This window comes from Athene cunicularia (genome assembly GCF_003259725.1).
Source record: "Athene cunicularia isolate RWA chromosome 3 unlocalized genomic scaffold, athCun1 chr3_part1, whole genome shotgun sequence".
Taxonomy (NCBI): domain Eukaryota; kingdom Metazoa; phylum Chordata; class Aves; order Strigiformes; family Strigidae; genus Athene; species Athene cunicularia.
The window spans coordinates 59,952,832-59,972,799 of NW_020799097.1; the positions used below are offsets into that span (position 1 = coordinate 59,952,832).

Here is a 19,968-nt window from a genome sequence, read left to right on the forward strand (position 1 = left end):
TTGCAAGTATGTAACAAGCTGACTTGTTCATGCCTATTTACCTTTTGAAAAATCAGTGGGATCTTGGTTCCCGGCACCTTCTTCTGATCCTGTTCCAGTAAAATTGACAGCGGGACACCAAACAGTCCAGAGTCTGAAGAATAAAGCAAAAGAAACTGAGATATTATCCACATCTGTCATGTGATAATGGCATAAAACCACATTTTTGAAGCGATAAGCCTATTCAATACATTCAGAGCTATTGACCTTTTGTTCAAAGTGTTTGAATGTCTTCGTCAATCAAGTTATTACACAAAGCATTCCAGCTAAAAGGATTCATTCATCTCTTCCTTCAACCATAAATCAGGAGTCTTCTGTTTTCACTTCAAATTGCCATCCACATATTCTGCAGTACAGTGAAGCAAACTGCATAAATGAACCATCTGCGTGGTTCTGGTTTGCAGAGTGGGTGTGATGATGACCCTGCAATGCAGATCTTCATCACTCAATGCAAGCTATTATAGTTAAGATGCAAATGGCATGAGTAAAATATCCAGAAATTTGGCTACTAAAATGAGACAGATGTAATTATCACCCAGTTACTCTGAACACTTCTCTCTATGAGGGTTTTGAAAGAAGAGCTTTTCAACCCCTGTGCTTTTACATTATACACCATCAGGATAGCAAGATCACCATCTCGCCAAAGGTGGGTTTTTTTATTTTTAATAAAAGCAGAAGTACGGTCAAGTCTTGGTTAGAAAATAGTCTTTACAATAGTACTAAGGCAATGTAAATGAAAAAAATGGAATATAGTCTCTGTTAATCTAGCCCTGATGCAAAACTAGCCTTAGTTTTCCAGTAAATGGACTGCCAGTTGTTTATGGCCCAGCTGAATAGAAGTGAATGACTATTAAAAGACAGCTGTACTAGTAACAACTAACCCAAAGTTTGCTGACATAGAACTTCTCTGTCAGAAGTACTGATAATTGCTGTATGTGCAATTTTTCTGAAACAGCATATAACACTACACGTAGCTAAAAACTCCTGCTTGGTATGATGCCATGCCAATATTGAGCACAGAACAGTTGTAATTACTGAAAAGATGTCAGCCCTTGAGGGAATGTGATGTATGTCAAAGAAACATCAGTTTCAGTGCCAAAACAGGGAGTTTTTGTATCTCTATCAGCTTAAAAAGTCTACCTATAAAATATGCAGGGACTCATACATGCAGTCAATATCCATACCCCATGGTTTTATCATCTTGAAGATCTTGTCAATAATATAAGTTTCTACTGAGATGAAGTTGGAGAAACAAACTGAAGGAAGTCAATAGAAAGGCAGGGTTGGGCACAGCACAGCATTCTCCAGAAGGAGTAAGTTTTCATCGTCTTTACATACTCGGGCACAAAGGGGAAGAGCCAATAGATTCACTATTGTGTGAATCAATCGGCCAAACAATACTTCAGGAATAAAGAGGTTAGGGTCAGGTAGAGCAACAAGGCACTGAAGGCATTACGTTGCAAAAGCAGATTTGTTTGGCAGAAAGTGTGATATGTCATTGCCTATTTTCTACACATTTCCATGAATCTAGCCCATTTTTTTAACTTTAAAAATAGCTTTTAAGCAATTCAATGCTTTTCATGACTGCCTGTCATTCAGCTAATAATGCTATGAGTGAAATTCAATTAACAATAAATTTGGTAAGACAAATTAAGACCCAAAATACAACAGAAAAAAGTGGTTTGTCTCTGTTCATTAGTGAAAGCAGAAGCACTTCATAGAATCATAGAATAACAGGTTGAAAGGGACCTCAAGGTCCAAACTTTCTTGGCAGAAGCGCTTCTACAAGAAGAAAATGCATTTAAGGGATGAAGGTTGCATAGATGTTTCTGTCTACACCTTTTACATTTAAAAAGTTATTTTCTACTACTGTAAAGTGAAGAGCATATTCTGAAGAATCTATTGTACCTTGCTGTGTATCTCTCAACCCTCTCCATTGCTTTCAATTATTTAAAGTGAGCTATTGCACTGTCACATTCACTGAACCTTGACAACAGTGTTTTGGCCAAGGCAGGCTTGTGATTAACTGGTAACACATTTCAAGCTCTTGTAAAGCATTTACCAGAAGCCAGAAATACAGAAAACAAACAAAGCACTGAACACCTCTAGCATCTTGAAATTGGTTTCCATGTGTCCTATGTTCCCAAGAAAAGAACTGTGATTATACATATGCTCCAACAGCTTACAGAGCAAAACAATGCATTGTGGCTGTCTCAACATCCTCTGCAACAGCCCAAATCTTCCACTTAATATTACACCATTCAGCATAAAATCTGCACTACGGCCTGAGGAAATACTGGATGGGCAAGGCCTATGTGACACAGGAAAGTTTGTACCAGACAGACAAAGGAAAGCAGGTGACAAAGACTCCCAGCATCTCCAGCCAAGGGCAACGAAATCAAAAAAGTCAGGTAGAATCACAGAATCATAGAATTATTTAGGTTGGAAAAACCTTTAAGAACATTGAGACCAACCGTAAAAGTAGCATAGTACCCACCTTCAGGAAAGCAGAAAAAGGATACCCACAAAGAGCTTATATACGTACCCTCCCAGGGAATCTATCAGCACATACAAACTTCTGTGAAGCAATTCTTGCACAGCACATTACTAAGATAGTACCCTTGCTTCACTCTTTGGTTTATCTGCCCAGTGACTGACCTGAGTTTTAACTTTAGACAAAAAGCATGGTCCCATAACTGGAGTGACTGTGTGCATGAACTTGCTTAAAGTGTGCCTTGAGTTAAGGCATATAATTAAATGTTTCTCAGGATCCACGTTACTATTAATATAAATTTTCTAATGGAAAATCATAAAGAACCGACCACATTTGTTTTATTGGGTTAAAGTAGCCACATTTGGTTCAGAACATGAAACACCAACTCACCTTTGGTTTTGATTTTCACAGCTTTTTGCTGCTTGAATTCTGTCCCAAGTATGTCATAGAGAGCAGTTAATTCAATCAGTGCTAAAGAATAGACTTTCTTCATGTCCTGAGGGGCCAGGTCACCAATCTTTGTGGTTCCTGTTTTGTCCTTTGGCAGCCTGAAATTCTAAAAGCAGAGATTTGCAGCAGTGAATAATCCACGTCATAACAAAATTACTTAGTTCAAAGGCTGTGCTTCCTTCCGGGCACAACATTTCATCATGAAGCCCGCTGTTACTGACTAAACCACAGAAGACTCCTCCAGATAGGTTGAAAAGCAGATGATCTTAAAATCACAGGAAGATTTAGGTTCATAGTAACTTCTGGAGGTCACCTAATTCAACTGCCTACTCAAAGCAAGGTTAAATTCAGTCTGATTGGGTTGTTTGTTGCATTGTCCAACTGAATTTTGAGAACTCCCAGTAACCTCTTCGGGTACCTGTTCCAGTGCTTAATGCTCTCATGGAGAGTTTTTTTACTTTGCAAAACAGAATTTGCCCTGTAGTCACTTGTGTCCATTACCTCTTGTCCTTTCGCTTTGCACCTCCAAGAAGAGTTTGGCTTGGTCCTGCTTGTAACCACCTCTCACCCCCCCATACCACCACCTTCTGTATTCTCTTGCAATTTATAGTGGTGGAAACATCTGTCCATGAACTATCCTACGCATGTACAATTGGGATAGAAATCCCTCTGCATTTATGCACACAAAATATCATATTTGTCTGCTATATAAATAATAATAAAGGGGTTCCCTTCTTGGGGAAGGGAGATCCTTAATTATGGCTCATTTCTCCTGCACTAAATGCTCAGAAGCCACAGTCAGAAACTAATATAAGGAACTGAGCCGAGAAGGCAAGGGCCTTCCCACCTCATAGAGGTTTACAATTCCATCTCTCACCAGCAGGCTTCTAAGTAAGACTCCTGCCTGTGCCTGACGTTAGCAGTGTGCGTGACCCAAAGCAGGAAGGTTGACATGACTTTCTTCCATTTGGAAACATGTATTATATTCCAGCATTGTTTTCTCATTCTGTACAAAGTGATAGCACAGATGAATTGGTGGGTATGGTACATGACTACAAGGGCACATACCAAAACACAACCATAATTTACAAATCATAGATATACAGTAAGTTTCCCACCTTGAGGTTTCATTGACTTGCACAAACATGTATGTTTAAATGTAGCTGCCAATGATGAAGGCGTAACAAATTGTAGATTTAAATAGGTAACTCCCTTTTCCTATCTTTTTGCCACTCCATTCATCACTGAAGGAGAAAGCCCATAGCCTTCTTTGATGAATCCTTCATAAGTCTATCTAAAAGTATAGATAATGTACATATCATGCATATATATATAAGTTAGAGTATAGCTATTCTTTCCTTGTTATAGGCTGCATTAGAGAAACATGATTCAAACACTTTAGAATCCATTTTTAAATATCCATTAGTGTCTGGTTTATAATGTTTAAACTAGGATACATGGGGTAATTACTATTTGAAGAACTGCACATGTCCTTATCTAAATGAAGTGTTTGAGGAATTGTGAAACATTATTACTTCAGACACTACGTTTACTCAGACATGTTTGCATACACCATTAGAAAAAAAGTAGACATTTTTTGCACCAGTCATTAGTTTACAGGTCATACATAACTGCATGTTCATGAACTGTTAGGTAGAGAGACATCCTCAAAGAGATGCCTGAGGATCAATAACAAAATTCCTCAGAGGGTCTTCTTTTGTACTTATTTGGTACTATTGTGTACTTATTTGGTACATTCAGAACTAGCCTTAGAGTTGGAAAGAAAAACTAAGCCCAAACTAATCCTTAATTTCCTGCCATTTGACTTTAGACCTGTAGGTCATTCTGCTCTCATTCTCATTCCTCACCTATCTGCATTGAATAACTGCACAATGTTTCTACAGGCATCCACCAAGCCTTTTTAAATGACAACAGGGCTTTTATTACAGAGGTAAAGCATCTCACCTCAGATAACAGGAAAAGGGGCTGTCAACAGATGAAGGAAGGACACAGTTTGCATACAACTCCCACTAAGCCACTATTCCAGCTTAATATTACCCATTCATTATTGTTTACACATAAACTGCATTTTGCCAGACAGACAATGACATAATTAGGCATAGAATTAGTCACTTCCATGTCACTGAGAATACTGTTACCAAAAATGAGTTATTTTGAGAAGGTCTATCTTCATAAAGCTAGATCCGACAACATTCTTCCAGATCTAATTTACCCACTATCAGATAAATATCATCCAAACAGTACCACTAGTAAAAACAAAGAATGTGAGCAATAAATAGAAAACACCTACCGGGAGAAGAGTGTCACCCCCTCCACCCTTCCACATTTTGCCTACTGAGCTGTCTTTGAGATTAGCTGCCTGTTCTGCAAATGATATCTCCAAATTGATGTCAGTGTCCAGAAATGGCTTGTCTTCAAGCAGGCTCTTCTGCTCATCCGTTCCAAGTCTGAACTTTGGATCTGAAAACAGAGTAAAAAAACCTAATAATCAACAGCAGCACAACTGAGCACCGCTCAGTGCATGCGAGTAAGTTTAAAACCAAGTAGAAATTAATGCTGTGCAAGGGATGGACTTTAAGGTTGCAGATTCACTGATTTCTGCATTTTTGATGTCAATTGAAAATTTAGCTTCTTACAAGGGTCCATCTTTTGTATTTTCTTCTTGAATAATTCTGCCAAGGCATAGGGTTTTCTCCTCTTTACCTATTATGAAAAGATAAAGCAATTCACACAGCAGACTCACATAATCTTCCAGAGCCTAACAGCTTTGGCATCAGAAGTTACTCCCCAACAAACACTTAACAGCCTCAAAGACTGTAACATACTGCAACCAAATCAGCAATTCTTTCTTCTGATAAAATTACAAAAGCAAAAGGGAATGCTTCCTCCATGACCCAAAGCATTAACGTCTGGGGATAACAGGGAGTACACAGATCATGTCTTTGTCCCAACATTCTTGTCCTCACCTCAGTCTGAAGAGTCTAGATTGCTCAAAACTGTTTGCACATGTTTCCATGACACAGGGAAGGACAAAATACAAAACAATGGCCTTACTTCTCTTTCTTTGTTCCTTTGAATGAATCAAATACTAGACAAATGTAGAACATTTTTTGTTTCAAAAAAAAAAAAGGAAAAAAAGGGAGGCACTTCTGCTTTTAGAAAAAGAAGTCTAATTTCACAGTAAATCAACTGTTGTTTTTCACTCTGAAGTTAAAATATATCATGAAAGAAGCAAGATGAAAATTATATCGCAAATAACACTAATATAAAGCATCACAGACAATTTAATCAAAGAAAGATTCTGATCTCTCCACCATCTCTCTTGTGATGTGATACTTCTTAAAGTACCTCCAGGATTAGGTTCCTTGTACAAAACATTACAAATACTTGCAAAGTCTGAAATTCAGATTTAAAACCAGGGCAAACATAAACAAATCAATACTGCTCCTTTCAGCCAGACTGTGATTCTGCCACTGGCTCCTACTCACAGGACACTAGAGCCTGTTCAAAGCTAACATATCACAAGAGCAGGAAAAATGGGATGGAAACGGACATGAGTTGAGAAGAAGAACCATGAGCAGTATATATGCATTGGTATAATAATATCGTGTAACATTACAGATTAATTGCTTTACACCGCTGTGGGAAACTTTTGCATGGCCTGGAATAACTATGCTAAACTAAGCCAGCAAAAGTTTCCCAGAAAAGTTACAGGTACAGAAACATTTGACCTTGGAGCAGGGGAAGGCTGCAGATAGGCTGATTAAGAGCGAAGTCCTCAAGGAAGTGCTGCTCTACACTGATACTTTCAATGGTCTGCAAAAGAGCTGATCTGCAAGCATGCAACATAAACAACATACGAAGCATCAAATTTAAAACCAAAAATTACACCAACTCAAAAATTTTTCTGAATTGCATCTGTGTCTAATTGAAAGACACAAACCCAAGAGTAGTCTCTGATATTCTTTAGAAGGAGTCCTGAAAACGACCTCAGCCTGCCAGGGCCAAACTCAGGGGCCCTGACAGCCAGGCGAGCAACCGCAGCCACCACAGCCACTCTCTGCTAGGACATGGTGCTTCACACAACCACTCCCATGTCAACGTAATTCATCTAGAGCTGAGCCTCTTCCAGAGAGAGAAGGTGGATTCGAGTTAACACTTTGACTCTACTTACAACCAAGCAACGCTGTAAGAAACAGAATAAAACATTTCCAAATTTTGCCTGTCCTGTATGTTACTTGCCACTTGCTCTTTCCAGAGTGTCTTCTGCTGACTTTCCATAGACCCCAAAAGACGCCTGGGGCGTACGCTAAAGATTAAGCTGATCCTGAAACTAGAGCTGCTCCTTTCGTTTAAGAGATATACGAGACCTCAGTAACCAAACATATCCAAGGTCAAATTCGTCCCTGGCTTCGATCTTTGGCCTCCCTGTCTGTACATCTGTATATATCATGTAAACTGCTTAATGCATCTGAACTAAAGGAAAACAGTCCCCTGTTCCCCCTAGACTTTTGTCATGCTAATGTGGCCTATACGTGACCTACATACTTCCTACCAGCCTGGGAGGGATCGATGTTCACAAACAATAAAGCAGTAGCTCCTATTTCAGTCCTCTGGTTATAGGAAGGTGCTGTGTAAAGCAGATGTCTTGGTAGCGCTGTGCACATTTTAAAGGTCTGGAAATGCTGCTGTTGTGGGGATTTTCTTCTTGGTCGTATAGACTTGCTCCTATTGTCGTGCATTCACTAACTAGGAAGCAGCTGCACCAGGAAGCAGCTTTGGTGTTGTGCCAACTGCATGCAGTATTTCATGAGCGAAATGCAAGTGTGATACAGAAAAATGTAAATATTGTCTATAAGGATGTGGAAACCGGATTTCACATCAGTCCTGTACCCTTTCCTTGGTTCACAGTGCTATTTAAAGATCACATAAAATGATGCAAATTCCTCAGGAGGGGGGTGAGATTACATTTTGGATTTCTTTTTAATACGACATGGAAATATTGGGAGTGACAACCTTACCATTTCCTAGTTTTGCTAGAGAGTTTAGACAATACCCCAATGGAGCTATGCTGATAGATCTCAATTTATAACTGGAAAGGTAGAATGGCTGATTTTATTTTTTTGACTGACAAAGCATTTCTCTAAAAGGCTAATTCATAGACGATTTTAAATGGAAAATAAAAAACTTTTTAATCTTTTCACTAACACTATCACTCCAGCCATAGATTCCTCATCATGTAAAATGAAAAGCAGAAACAAACTCTTTAATTAAAAAATACAACCACATTTCAGTCTTTTTCCCTATCAAGAAGCAAACATTACAGCTCTTTCCCTCATCTTATATATAACAGATGAAATTTTTTCATTCATTTGTCAGATCATTATGCTTTGAGGTTACCCTTATACAGAGGTTTTATTTAACATTCTTCCCTTGTAGCTAATCCAGTGTGTTCAGGATAACTGCAGTCCCACAGTAAACTGACTTTTGCTGCTCCCCTATTTAAGCTAATGAGTATTTAGCTTTTCATCTGCTTTATTTTTCCTTTTTATTTCTTGAGATGTCTCAGCCAACATGGTTATTTACTCCTTTTCACATACATCCAAAGATAATTACTTTTTTTTTCTTTCTTAACTGTTGAACAGTTGAATACTGCTAGCTTTGCAGGTCTTTAGTGAGTGTTATGGATCACTAAAATGATGTCTTTGAACAGCTTAAGACATAATTCTCAATTTTCTTTCAGTTCTGTATCTACATGAAACAAAGAGGGACCTAAAGCCAGTGAGGGTCCTTCCAAAAAACCTCAAATATGCATCTACCAGCAAAACGATTAGGAACTCATTAAACTGTTCTGTTTGACCAGGATCAGGTAGAAAATAATAAATACATAATGGTTTCATATTGTTCCCTGAGTTTGCTTCCATTGTTTATGCAAGAAACAAGGTGTGTCAGACTGGCAAGAAAGGAGAAGTGAGCACAGGTTCACACAACGCATGTATGCTCTACATGCAACGGCAAACCATTATCATCTTCAGTCTGGCAGAAGCATTCAGGAATGCAGAATTCAAATACCCAATTAGGTACAGAGATATAAACTTTGGAGAAGGGCCAGAGTCATTCACTCTAAAAGACATCTCAATTTAAGCTTTGGAATTTTTTTTTAGATTGTCTGAGATGATATTCATATTTTTTCAGGTAAAACTGGTACTACTTCTCTGTCAAAGGGGTCTTCCGTTTAAAAAAAAATGTCTCTGGATTTGGATTTTATAAATGTTTAGCATCTCTCAAATATCAGGCATTGTTTACTTTTTTTGCCTTAAATTTATTCACTATTTGTATAACACTAATTTGTTCATCATTCTGGAGGAAAGATCACAGCACAGCACTGAAGCAGGTGCAGTGCTTTTAAAACACCACTGAACTTGCATGGTTTCACTGTAAACTGAAATGATTTTTATTTCCTGGTCCAACCTTGGGAGCAGAGCCCACTTTAGAATGTTGACAAGAACAAAAGTGTATCGGGATGTAAGCAGGCTGCATTTGCCATCCACATCACAATCTGTGCTGAGGAGAGCTAGCATATGGGATTTGCCTTTCAGAACTTCCCATTTCTGAAGGGTTCATCAGGGCCACTGGAAAAAAAGAACCAGATGTGATAAAAACTCTGTAATAATTGCTTGGTAATTTTCCAACTCTGAATCCTACAGTGCAGTTTATTGACACAAGCACCAGGCATCCCTTCCTTCCCTTGTGCTGAACCAGCAGTCTGGCAGTCCTCCCAATTTTTTACTGTTCTTATTGGAGTGAGATCTGCTGAGAGGGAGGGAGGGAGGGAAGGATTAACAGCACTTCTGGAAACACACAGATTTGGTGATATTCAGGGCTGGTTTATATTCATCTCTCTCACTTCAACTTCCATGTACATCCTGTATTGTCTGTTGCCATTTTCTAAGTCTAATCCTAAAGTAACAATTTTTCCAGTCTGCTACTGGTCAGTATTCTAGAACTGGAGCAGAATTTTCTTTGGTGGCTTAATTACAGGTAATTAACTTGCAGTAGGGAATTTGATCTACCTGCTTGACTATTTAAGTGTCTATAGGGTCCAGTGTAACACCCATGTGCTATCCAGTTCCCTGGAAGAAGAAAAAAATCCCAACATACAAACAACGCAGAATAGCAGTGTAATATATTAAAGTTTAAATGGCTGACAGTTAATATTCTGATCTCTACAGTGATGGCTATGGTGGTATAACAGACATGGTGCAACCGTTGCTTTGAAGAAATCTAAGATGATGTGGGCAACCACTCTTTTATTACTGGACCTGAAGAAGAGCAGAAAGCTTTGTCAAAGTCCTTCATCAATACTCATACTCTCTAAACAGAAACTATGGATTCAGCCAAGAACTTCTGTGATGCTCTGTCCCACCTGGCAGTGAGAGGAAAGCGTCTTCCACGGGTACTGTAATCTTGTGTAATCACACGCTGTTGAACACAACCCAGACCTATGCACACAGAATTCTATCTCTTTCCATTTTCCTTTAAAAGGTAAACAACTTTTTTCTTCCATCCCTGTTTTTCTTTCATTTTGAGCTGCAGGTATATAGCCAGTTCTCACTGGTTTTGGATGTTTACAGTCCATTTGGTTTTGTTCTCTCATATGCACTGATGAATTTATGTGTAGTGCTTCATTTCCTGTACTGTACAGCAGAGATAAGCCAAAAGGGACAAATTAAGGATCAGGAAAGACCTAAGCATAAGCAATGAGAGGAGACTTCTCCCAGATGACTTGATTATAAGATGATCACTGGTAACAAACAAGGTTTCCCAGGTGGCTCAAAGGACACAATCTACAGCCACACTTAAAAATTTCACACCACAACAACGCAGGCCATAACAGGTTTCTCAAAAGAATTTCATTTTCTTTTGCTGAAAAGTTACTTGAGATATGCACCTATGTAGTAGCTTGTGTAGTTGAAAGCCTACAAACCAAAAGGAAAACCAACAAACAAAAAAAAGGGAGTTGTTTGGCCTTACCCTTTGTTACATCTTGTGTTTCATTTTTGTTTTCATTTGTTCTCACAGCTGAGGGTTCACTTCCATCACAGACCTAAGAAAGGAACAATAAATATGTATGCCTATAAAAACCAAATGCATGGCTGTAGAAACTCCATCTGCTCTGTGGAGGATTACAACAGATACTCTGCAATTCAGGGGTATGCAGAAGCACACCTGTGTTTCAGTAGAAAACCCTTTGCCATAGGATAAGGGGATCTGAAATCTATGTAATTAGAAAATAAGTCCATTCCCTTCTTACTAAAAGATTAAGTGGGTATAAGACTTGATTTTCCAGCGTTGCAAAGAATAAGAAAATGTAGTCTTTGATCTGAAGCCATATTTTGCATGGGAAGATATAGAAAGGGAATCTGGAGGAGACATTTTGACTGACTCAGTCCAAATTCCTTCCTCTTGCAAAATCTTAAATGGTTGCCTCCCCTACAGAGCAATCCCTTCCCTTTTGCAGGGTGGCCTGACATTAATATCTGTGCTTACATCTTAGATTTCCAACAGCAAAATTAGGATACTTCAAAGGGACAACAAAACAGGAACGGATTTGAACCATCTTCTCCTTTCTACAGTGCTGCACTACCCAGTCTCAAGATTCGTCGCATTCTATGAGCTGGATGACTCCTACTATACGACAAAATATTTCAGAACATGTAGAAAATCTACACCCATATATACATTTTTATACACATATTCTTTTTGACAAATCAACAATGAATGTTTAGCAGTCTGGATTTTTAATTTTTTTTACTCAAGCACTGTATAACTCCATACTTACTAAGGAAAAAAAAAAAAAATCAAGTTTTAAAGATTTCTCCTACCACACAAATCTGTATATTTACCTTCTTTTAAAATCAGGGATCTTGAAAGGTGGAAGAAGATAGCATGACTGCCCAGAAGATTATTACTTTTTCACAGAGCAGTAGAAGGAGACTGGGAAGCTGTCAAGGTACCAAAAATACAGTTTCTCTTTGGAAATATGGCAGGAAATTTAGTAGAAACATCAACACAATTGTTGCGTTGATGCGAAACATCAACACTATTGTTTTACCTTTCCTCCTGCTTTCCTCCAGGTGAAGGGAGATTACAGGATTTTTGGAGACTATTATTAAACTGGAATGGCTTCATACAGCTGCAGATGGCTTCAGTCCTCTTTTGTTACATAAAAAGCTTTCTAATGATGGGAGAATAACAAAGCACTAAGAAAGTTACCTAGGGAGGTTGTAGAAGCTACTTCACCACAGGCTTTCTGTGACAGGTTAGATGAATAAACACAAGCAATGATTTCTGAATAATTATCTTGATTTGGAGAAAGGAATGCAGTATAGGTTTGAGGGCCTGTACTTGTATTATTTTATTTCAGTCGAGGAGACAGGTTCAGAAGGATTGTCTTTTTTTTTTTTTTCCAGTTATTTCTATATTTAATAAATATTCTAACCTTCTGTTTTATACATCTTAAATGGGTACAATCATTTGTCTGTTTGCATTGCTTCTCACTGACATCAGAAATATCAAAACATGTAGTTTAAGAGACACGGAAGTCTACTGACCACTGTGACATATCATTGTCAAACATTACAATGTGTAGCTTAAATACAGGAACATGAGTATTTCTTGTGCTTTACTGAAATAACACACTTGAAAGGGAAATTATACTGCTTTAAACTATATGATATTTTACCTAAATTGCTCTGCTATGAGATCTTATAATTTTTAGGTATAGTCAATTCCAAGTCAGATCCTGTAAAGCTTTTATGGAGCTAATATCCCTTCTGCAACCACATGCAAAGCAGAACCGTGAAAGGGAAGTTGTGCTTCGAGAACATACATTTGAGCTAACAAACTCCCCCCACTACATTTCACCTCTACTGAATTTGAAAGGAGTTGCTGAAGGAGAGGAAGCTGTTGGGGGAAGGAGGAAGTTTCGTCCCCTCAAGATTCACCATGCTTTCCACCACCACTACCACTGAGCTGAATGGCAGCGGCAGCAGCGAGAACGAGGGATGGGGCTAAATTCAGGTCATCTAGCTGTGCACTTCCATCAGGCCAGAGTCTTCTTAAGGCTGAAGACCCTGTTGCTTTTGGGAGAGCAGACATGGCACATACGCTTCTCCACAGAAAAGGAATTCTAATCATAGTCTCCATTTCCCTCCTTCTCCTTTCCTGTGTATGGAAGAGGAACTCTCCTGGTCAATACCCCATGAGAGGAAACTGAGACCCTTCAGGATCTGTCAGAGCAACATCCCACACACAGTTTAATGACACACACAAGCCCTGGGAGTTAGTACAGGGTCTAAGCCCCCAGCTGGCAGGCATAAAGACCTAAGCAAAATAAAGCAGGTTAGGTTAATGTTCCTTTTTTTCCTCTTTTTTTTTTTTTTTAAAAAACAAACAACCAAACAAAACCCACAAACAGAAAAACAAAGCGCACCAAGAGGTATGAGGTTCTGGCAGACCCTACCAGATGGCTGCAGGGCACTAGTGCACCAATATAAAAGTGGGCTTTTGGCAGCTCTTTTGGTGATTGTTGTCATGAGTTTTGCATCTACATTAAAAATTATTCAGGTTAACATCTTTACCATGGAGTGGTTGTTTTATTCATCATTTTTAGGTAATACAAGGCCATTATACATCTTTCTACATACTAAAATTGCCTAATGCAATGTCAAGTCTAGACCAAAGCTATTCCCATAAATTCAGTAAAAAATCCCTTAGAAATCAGTGAAAAGTTAAACACAAATCTGGAACTATCCCTTTTGTGCCTGTGCATCTCTCTTGCCTCCCCCCACCCCTACATGTTCCTCTCTTCTCTCTGCCAGAATCAAACAAAACGACAGACAGGAACTTACTTTTCCCTTTGAGTCATTTTGTAGCCTGAAGATATCTCTGACATCAGGAATCTGGTGCTGTTTGTTCTTTTTCCTCATGGTCTGTGTGACAGTTTCTACTCGCTTTTCTACTGCCGCCTTCTGGGTTCGGGTCAGTGTGGACAGAAACACCACACTTTCCTGGGAGTTGCCAGAGCTCTCACCAAACAGATCTGACAGACCTGCCTCCTTCAGCCATTCTTCTTCCAGTTCACCCTCTGAGCAAGGCAAAGAGGAAAAAAGCATAAACGTTAGCTTTCGAGTACTGTTAAGCAAACTGGATGTTAATGACATGATATGGTTAATGCAGTTCACAGGGAAAGTACTAAGGGGATACAAATTAGGAACAATTACACTATCATGACTTGGAAAAAAGCTATCGTTTCTAAAGAGCTTCAAAAGGGTTAACATACATCATCAAACCCTTTAAAATAGTTAATCCAATACAGATTGCTGTGGTGCAATCTTTATAATAATCTACAGCACTTCCATTAAATCATATACCATTTTATAAACATACCTAGACATGAACATGTATGGGGAAGTCTGAAAGCCTCTGATCATTGCTGCCTCACTGCAGCGAGTTCAATCCTCAATCTTTTTAGCTCCCTTACTGACATGGTTCAGCCCACTTTTCTTGATACATTACAGCCCTCCACTAGCTCAATTTAATGAAGGACAAACCAGGCTACAGGTGTCACCTTAATACTATTTTTTAATCAGTTCTTATGACACGGTCTCCAGCCTGCTGACAGCCCACAAAACAATTGTTGCTTTAGTCTTATAGCTGATAAGGTATCCTTTATTGACAGATCACTGCACATAAGACAGGAGAAAGCTATTAAATACTGTCACCAATAGCAAAACTTCTGCTTCTGAAATCAGTATGTCTCTAAAGATACTTTCTTTAAAATATTAAGTTCTGTCTGTAGAAGCTGAGATTGTGTTGAATGCCAACAACCCTCTCAAACGTTCAAGCAACACTTCCATTTATCAGAAGTACTCCAAAGATGGCACGTCAACTTCACTGTTGACTGCAGTTTCCCACAGTGCCCAGCGCACATCCAAGGGCACCCGAATATTAAGAGAGTTCAGAAAACAAACACAAAATTAAAAGTATGAATTTTGCTATGGCTGTGCAGCGAAATCCTGAGCCTCTGACAAAACTCTCTCAGATTTTGTTATTAGGGCTGGAAAGATGGGCTGCACCAATTCTCCAGAGCAGATGTGAGCAAATCTCATCTCTCCCCGCCTTGCCTTTGTATAGCTGTGTCTCAAGCAAGCCCCAGCCCAGGCATGCCCATCAGCCAGGAACAGTGTCCCACACGATCAGGAGTATTTGTACCCAAGCGAGGTGCTGCACATTAGGCAAAGTGTGGGGCAGAGCTCCATCTGTTCAAGCTGATCAACTCAACTGTGCTGACTCACTTGGCCTTCATGATAGAGTCAGAGGCTCGAGGTGGAGTGCTAACTAGGGGGAAGAAGGCTATATATAAATAAAAAAGGAAATGGTGAGTTTTGGCATGCAGAGCCTGAAGGCATAGCAGCATCAGTGAGCTGGGGTAAGAGAAGAGGCTCATGCACTGCAGAACGGTGGGCTCTGCTGCTCTGGAGAAAGCCTTGCAGCTCTGTCAGATGCCCTGCTCCCCAGGCACACAGGCTCGGAGCCTTGATGCTTTCTCCAGAGGCCAAGCTGCTACCCTCTTCAGAGCACTTGTTAATAGCAGTGATGTTTTAAAATGCCTAGGGAGGGCAGAAGTGCAAATCCCTTTTGAAAGCTAATGGAGCACATTCTTCTCACTCATGTAGAGGCCATACCAAAATGCAAAACTCATCACTTTAATTTACTGAGACTGTGCGCCTCTTGCAAGAGTGGGAGAGAGGCAGATACTGCACTGTTAAAAAATAATTTTTGAGAGAAGAGTGAAATTAAGGATGTTAGTCCTCTTTTGTCTGATAGGAGAAGAAAAAGAAATCGCCCAACTTCTTCTCAGATCATGCCCTCATGCATGGCCCATAATTAATGCCTCCGAGAAACAAAAATATTGCAACTTAACAGTCACAACAGTTACAAGCTTAGAAAGTTACTCACTAAACTTCAACCAGTTAATCATTGGCTTGTCTTCTAAAGTGTGAGGTTTCTATCCACAATAGCTACAATAAGGAACAATACACACAAAGAGTGAAAGGGTTAGTTTAACAGTAAACTGCAAATAAAGCTTCAATTGTTGTGATTTGCAAGTACAGGCACCTTTCTGATGTTCTGCAAATACCATTTAAAAGAAAACCAGCCTTTTACTTATCTCTGATACAGTTCTCTTTCAAGGCACTGCCGGTTTCTGGTGATATGCATCAGAGGCCACAGAATTTTCAAAGTGAATGTTCAGCAGAGTGACCTCTTTTTTGATTTGTGTTTGGTGGGTGCCATCTCTTGAAATAAGACTTAAAGAAAAATCCCTAAATCAGCAAACTGATGATCATTCACAAGAACAGATTTCATTACCATCTGGCTCTTTCACTACAAGTGCTACTCGTTCCTCATGATTATTTCCTCTGGTTTCATGGATGTTTTCAAGTTCCTTCCAGTAGTCATCCAAAAACAGTTCATCCAAGGAGTCCTGGGATCCTGAACGGTCAAATGATGCTCCATCAGACGTCTTCTTAGAATGGTCATGGTTCATTGTATACTGGCCAGACCGACGGCTATAAACATAAATCAAAAAGCAATTCTTGGTTAGCATTTTAAGATACAGGATATATTAATATTCCGTGAAGGCAGTTAGTGAAGAATTGTGTCTAGTATCAAAGCAAACTAGTATCAACAAGCAAACAAAAATTATATTTTTAATTCAACATTTCTGCTATACATATCTCCCAATCTGGAATGGAAATAACGACTCCAAATTCTAGTAATCCTAGTTATACCAAAGCTCTAATTCAACTCACAACAGTCAGTTCTACAAAATTCATGGTACATATTTTCCTAGCATCACCATTCATAAATAATTTTTCAGAAGTGCCTTTCTGCCTGGGTAAATTCTTCTAGCTTGACAGTACCCTGACTTTTTTCATTTGCCATCCTGCTTTTATTTTTTATTAATGTTTAGTCTGGTATCTATGATCTTAATTACAGCTGGGAGAGGACAAAATAGAATTACTGAAGTTACAGTTTGTGAAGTAAACTTGTGAATCCAAACATTTAACAAAGGCCAGTATTTGTTTCTATCTTGCTTCTTCTCTTTTTTTTGACTGAAAGCTTACCATTTTTATAGTTTGATGTTATTAGCTTTTGGTTCACCCTGCCAAATGTATGTTGCTAAAGCTTTCAAAAGGGATCTTTCATCTTAAGTATAGCTGCAACTAGAAAAAAGAAACCAACAAGCTGAAACATCTAGGTCTCATCTTGACCTCAAGTCATTGGCAAAAATTACCACAGACCTAGCAAAGAATTCTTCTTAAAAAGTGCAAAGGTTATAATGATGTCATGGAAGTTACAGGTCATCCTTGCAGTCGAATACACCAAATCAAAAGCCACAAACTGATTCAGAGTATCAGTGGATTACATGAGTAGCAACCTGGTCTAACTTCAGAGTTGGTTCTGTTATGAGTGGAGGGCAGATTGTTCAAGATGATCTCCAGTCATCCTTTCTAAACCGAGTTACTCTACTATTATGACAGTATATAAATTTTTTTCCTTGTATTAAAAAATACTAAGTTCTTAACATTTCAGAAACAGCTTCAGATGTCTTTTATGTCTAAATTTGCATCCGTATTCTAAAAAGGCAGGCATGATTTGGGGTTAAGTAATAAATATCACTTATTCCAAGAGAAAAACATATCAAAGATTAAGCATTGTGGATTTATCACAATGTAAACGCAGTAAATTAAGTTCTACCTTCCCATTTGGCTGACTTTGCAAGTTTATCTAAATAGAATTAAAAGAAAAGCACCTCGTCCTTACATTTTATCTTGGGACAACTGACGCTTATTAGCTGCCCTTAAGAAAAAAAGCTATACCTTTCTCTCTGAAGATAAGTCCCTTGTGTGTCCAAGTCACAAATCCTTTCACACCATATGTGCTTGATTCTCTGATAAGAAATACTAACTATATGGACTTTGCCTTTAAAGGTAAAGAGCCTTATGGAAGGAGTATGAGTTTCCACCCACCCTGCCTTTCTGCTCCAGGTACAAGTTAATAAATGACAATGAATTACTGAGCTAATATGTACCCCAACACCATTTCTTAACCTGTCCTTATTTGAAAGCACAGGAAAAAAATATATATATAAAGGAATATAGATCTTCTGCATCAATGGCAATAACATCTTTCTGGTAGTGCATGTTACACAATAAATACAGTTTCTCCACATAGCTACCTCAGTTCTTAAACTTCTCCTGACAGGCATGTCCTGTGTGTGACCTGAGCTGCTTGTGAAACCAACACTAATTACTAGAGAAGAACATTCTTGGAGTCACATCAGAAGTGTCCCCAGCAGCCAACGTAGGAGCCAACGTGGCCAAAGCAGGTCAGGCTTCCCTTGCCCAGGCTCCCCTCCTCCTGAGGCTGAAGGTGCTCGGACCAGACTGCGTACACCTCACAGACAGACTGTACACTTGAACTGCAGCCTGAGTGAGGTCAGATTTCAGCTTATCATGCCTCGCTTTAACACTGTAGAGCTACTTGGCAGCTCTTTGGTGGCCTTTCACCTTTGGAACAACCTGCTCTCGCTGACCCACCTCAGCTGAAATTAAACCACCATGGCACACCATGCAAAAGATAATACAAAGTCGAATACGGGGGCTCTGGCAGGCTGAGGCAGGATACGCAGCAGCAGGCTGTGGCTCTGTGCCACACTTCCAGGGCAATGCTCCTCCTGTCCTTCCAAAAAAGCCAGCTCGTTACCTTCCCCAGACTAAGTCCTATCTCAGAGAAGTCTGTGTCCCGAAATGCACAGCTGATACTCAGCACAAAGCACCCAAGGCTGTTTTCAGGGTCCTAAGAGCATTTACTGTACATTAAAAACACTCCATTAACTCTCAGAGGCTGTGCCCCACCCTTCAATCACCACTCACAGGCCTGCTCTACTCAACCAAACGTAAGCTGCTTTTCTTGTAAGGCTCTTCCTGGCCTGACCTTTCCATCTCTCATTAATGTATAATATAGCAGCTCCCAACTCTGAGCAGGTAGTAACATCTCTTCTCATGAAAGCCCTTAGAGAAGGACACGAACGACCAGAGGAACCTGCCAAGAACTATTCACACAAAAAACCTCACTGCTGTGCTGCAGATCTCTCCTTCAAAATCCATGTCACAGCGGGCAGCCCCGGCACCACGCGGGCTCTTCAGGAGCCGAGGGCACAGGCTGCGGCCACACCACTCCCGCTCCACTCATCAATTAATTGTCTTCCCTTGTTGGACTCGATCAACACTCTATCGCCAGTTTCTGTTTGGACTGCAAACCCTTTCAAAGCCATCTGCATTTGTCCACATCCACAATCAACGTTTCTATGGGCTAGGACAGAGAGAGGCTCAGGCTGGGACACAACAACTGCTAGAACTTTAGCTGACAGAGCAGGTCAGATCTTGTTTTCACTTCACTTGGGGTTCAATGTTTCTTGCTTTGCATACCCCACCAGAGAAAGACACCAGTGAAGCAGTATTCGGTGCATGATCTGCACAGCAGTAGCTCCAGGCAGTCTCATCTCTGTCCCTTCTATGAACCCCTGTGCACAAAGAGGCACAAAAACCCCAAGACTCTTTGAGGATAATAAGGACCAGTCTTGATACCGTAGGGTTGGTGTAGATAAGAAAAATAATTTTTAAAATTTACAGCATAGGGAAAAACAGGTTGCCAATTAAGATTTTTATTTTTAGGTATCTGTTGACAAGACCAAGAACATGGGATTCCTGCTGTGACCTTTCACTAAATTCAATCCTTCTCCAAACATATGCTTAGTAAGCACGATTTGCATATCACACAATAAAAGCACACAGGTGGGAACAAGTTAAGGCCAAGAAAAAAATAGAGAAGAG

At 39.6% G+C, this 19,968-nt stretch overlaps 1 protein-coding gene across 2 annotated transcripts in view; it reads right to left on the bottom strand.

The window, feature by feature from the left end:
• The window catches only part of ARHGAP18 (Rho GTPase activating protein 18), a 61,598-nt gene that overhangs the window by 22,307 nt on the left and 19,323 nt on the right, over window positions 1–19,968 (bottom strand). For both annotated transcript variants that reach the window (XM_026845461.1, XM_026845460.1), the window contains 6 exons: window positions 16,439–16,638; window positions 13,918–14,153; window positions 11,039–11,111; window positions 5,295–5,464; window positions 2,924–3,089; window positions 42–133 (listed from right to left, as the gene is read on the bottom strand). In XM_026845461.1, coding sequence (XP_026701262.1) covers window positions 42–133; window positions 2,924–3,089; window positions 5,295–5,464; window positions 11,039–11,111; window positions 13,918–14,153; window positions 16,439–16,616 — 915 coding nt within the window. In that variant the 5' untranslated portion in view covers window positions 16,617–16,638. The remainder of the gene's footprint in view (window positions 1–41; window positions 134–2,923; window positions 3,090–5,294; window positions 5,465–11,038; window positions 11,112–13,917; window positions 14,154–16,438; window positions 16,639–19,968) is intronic.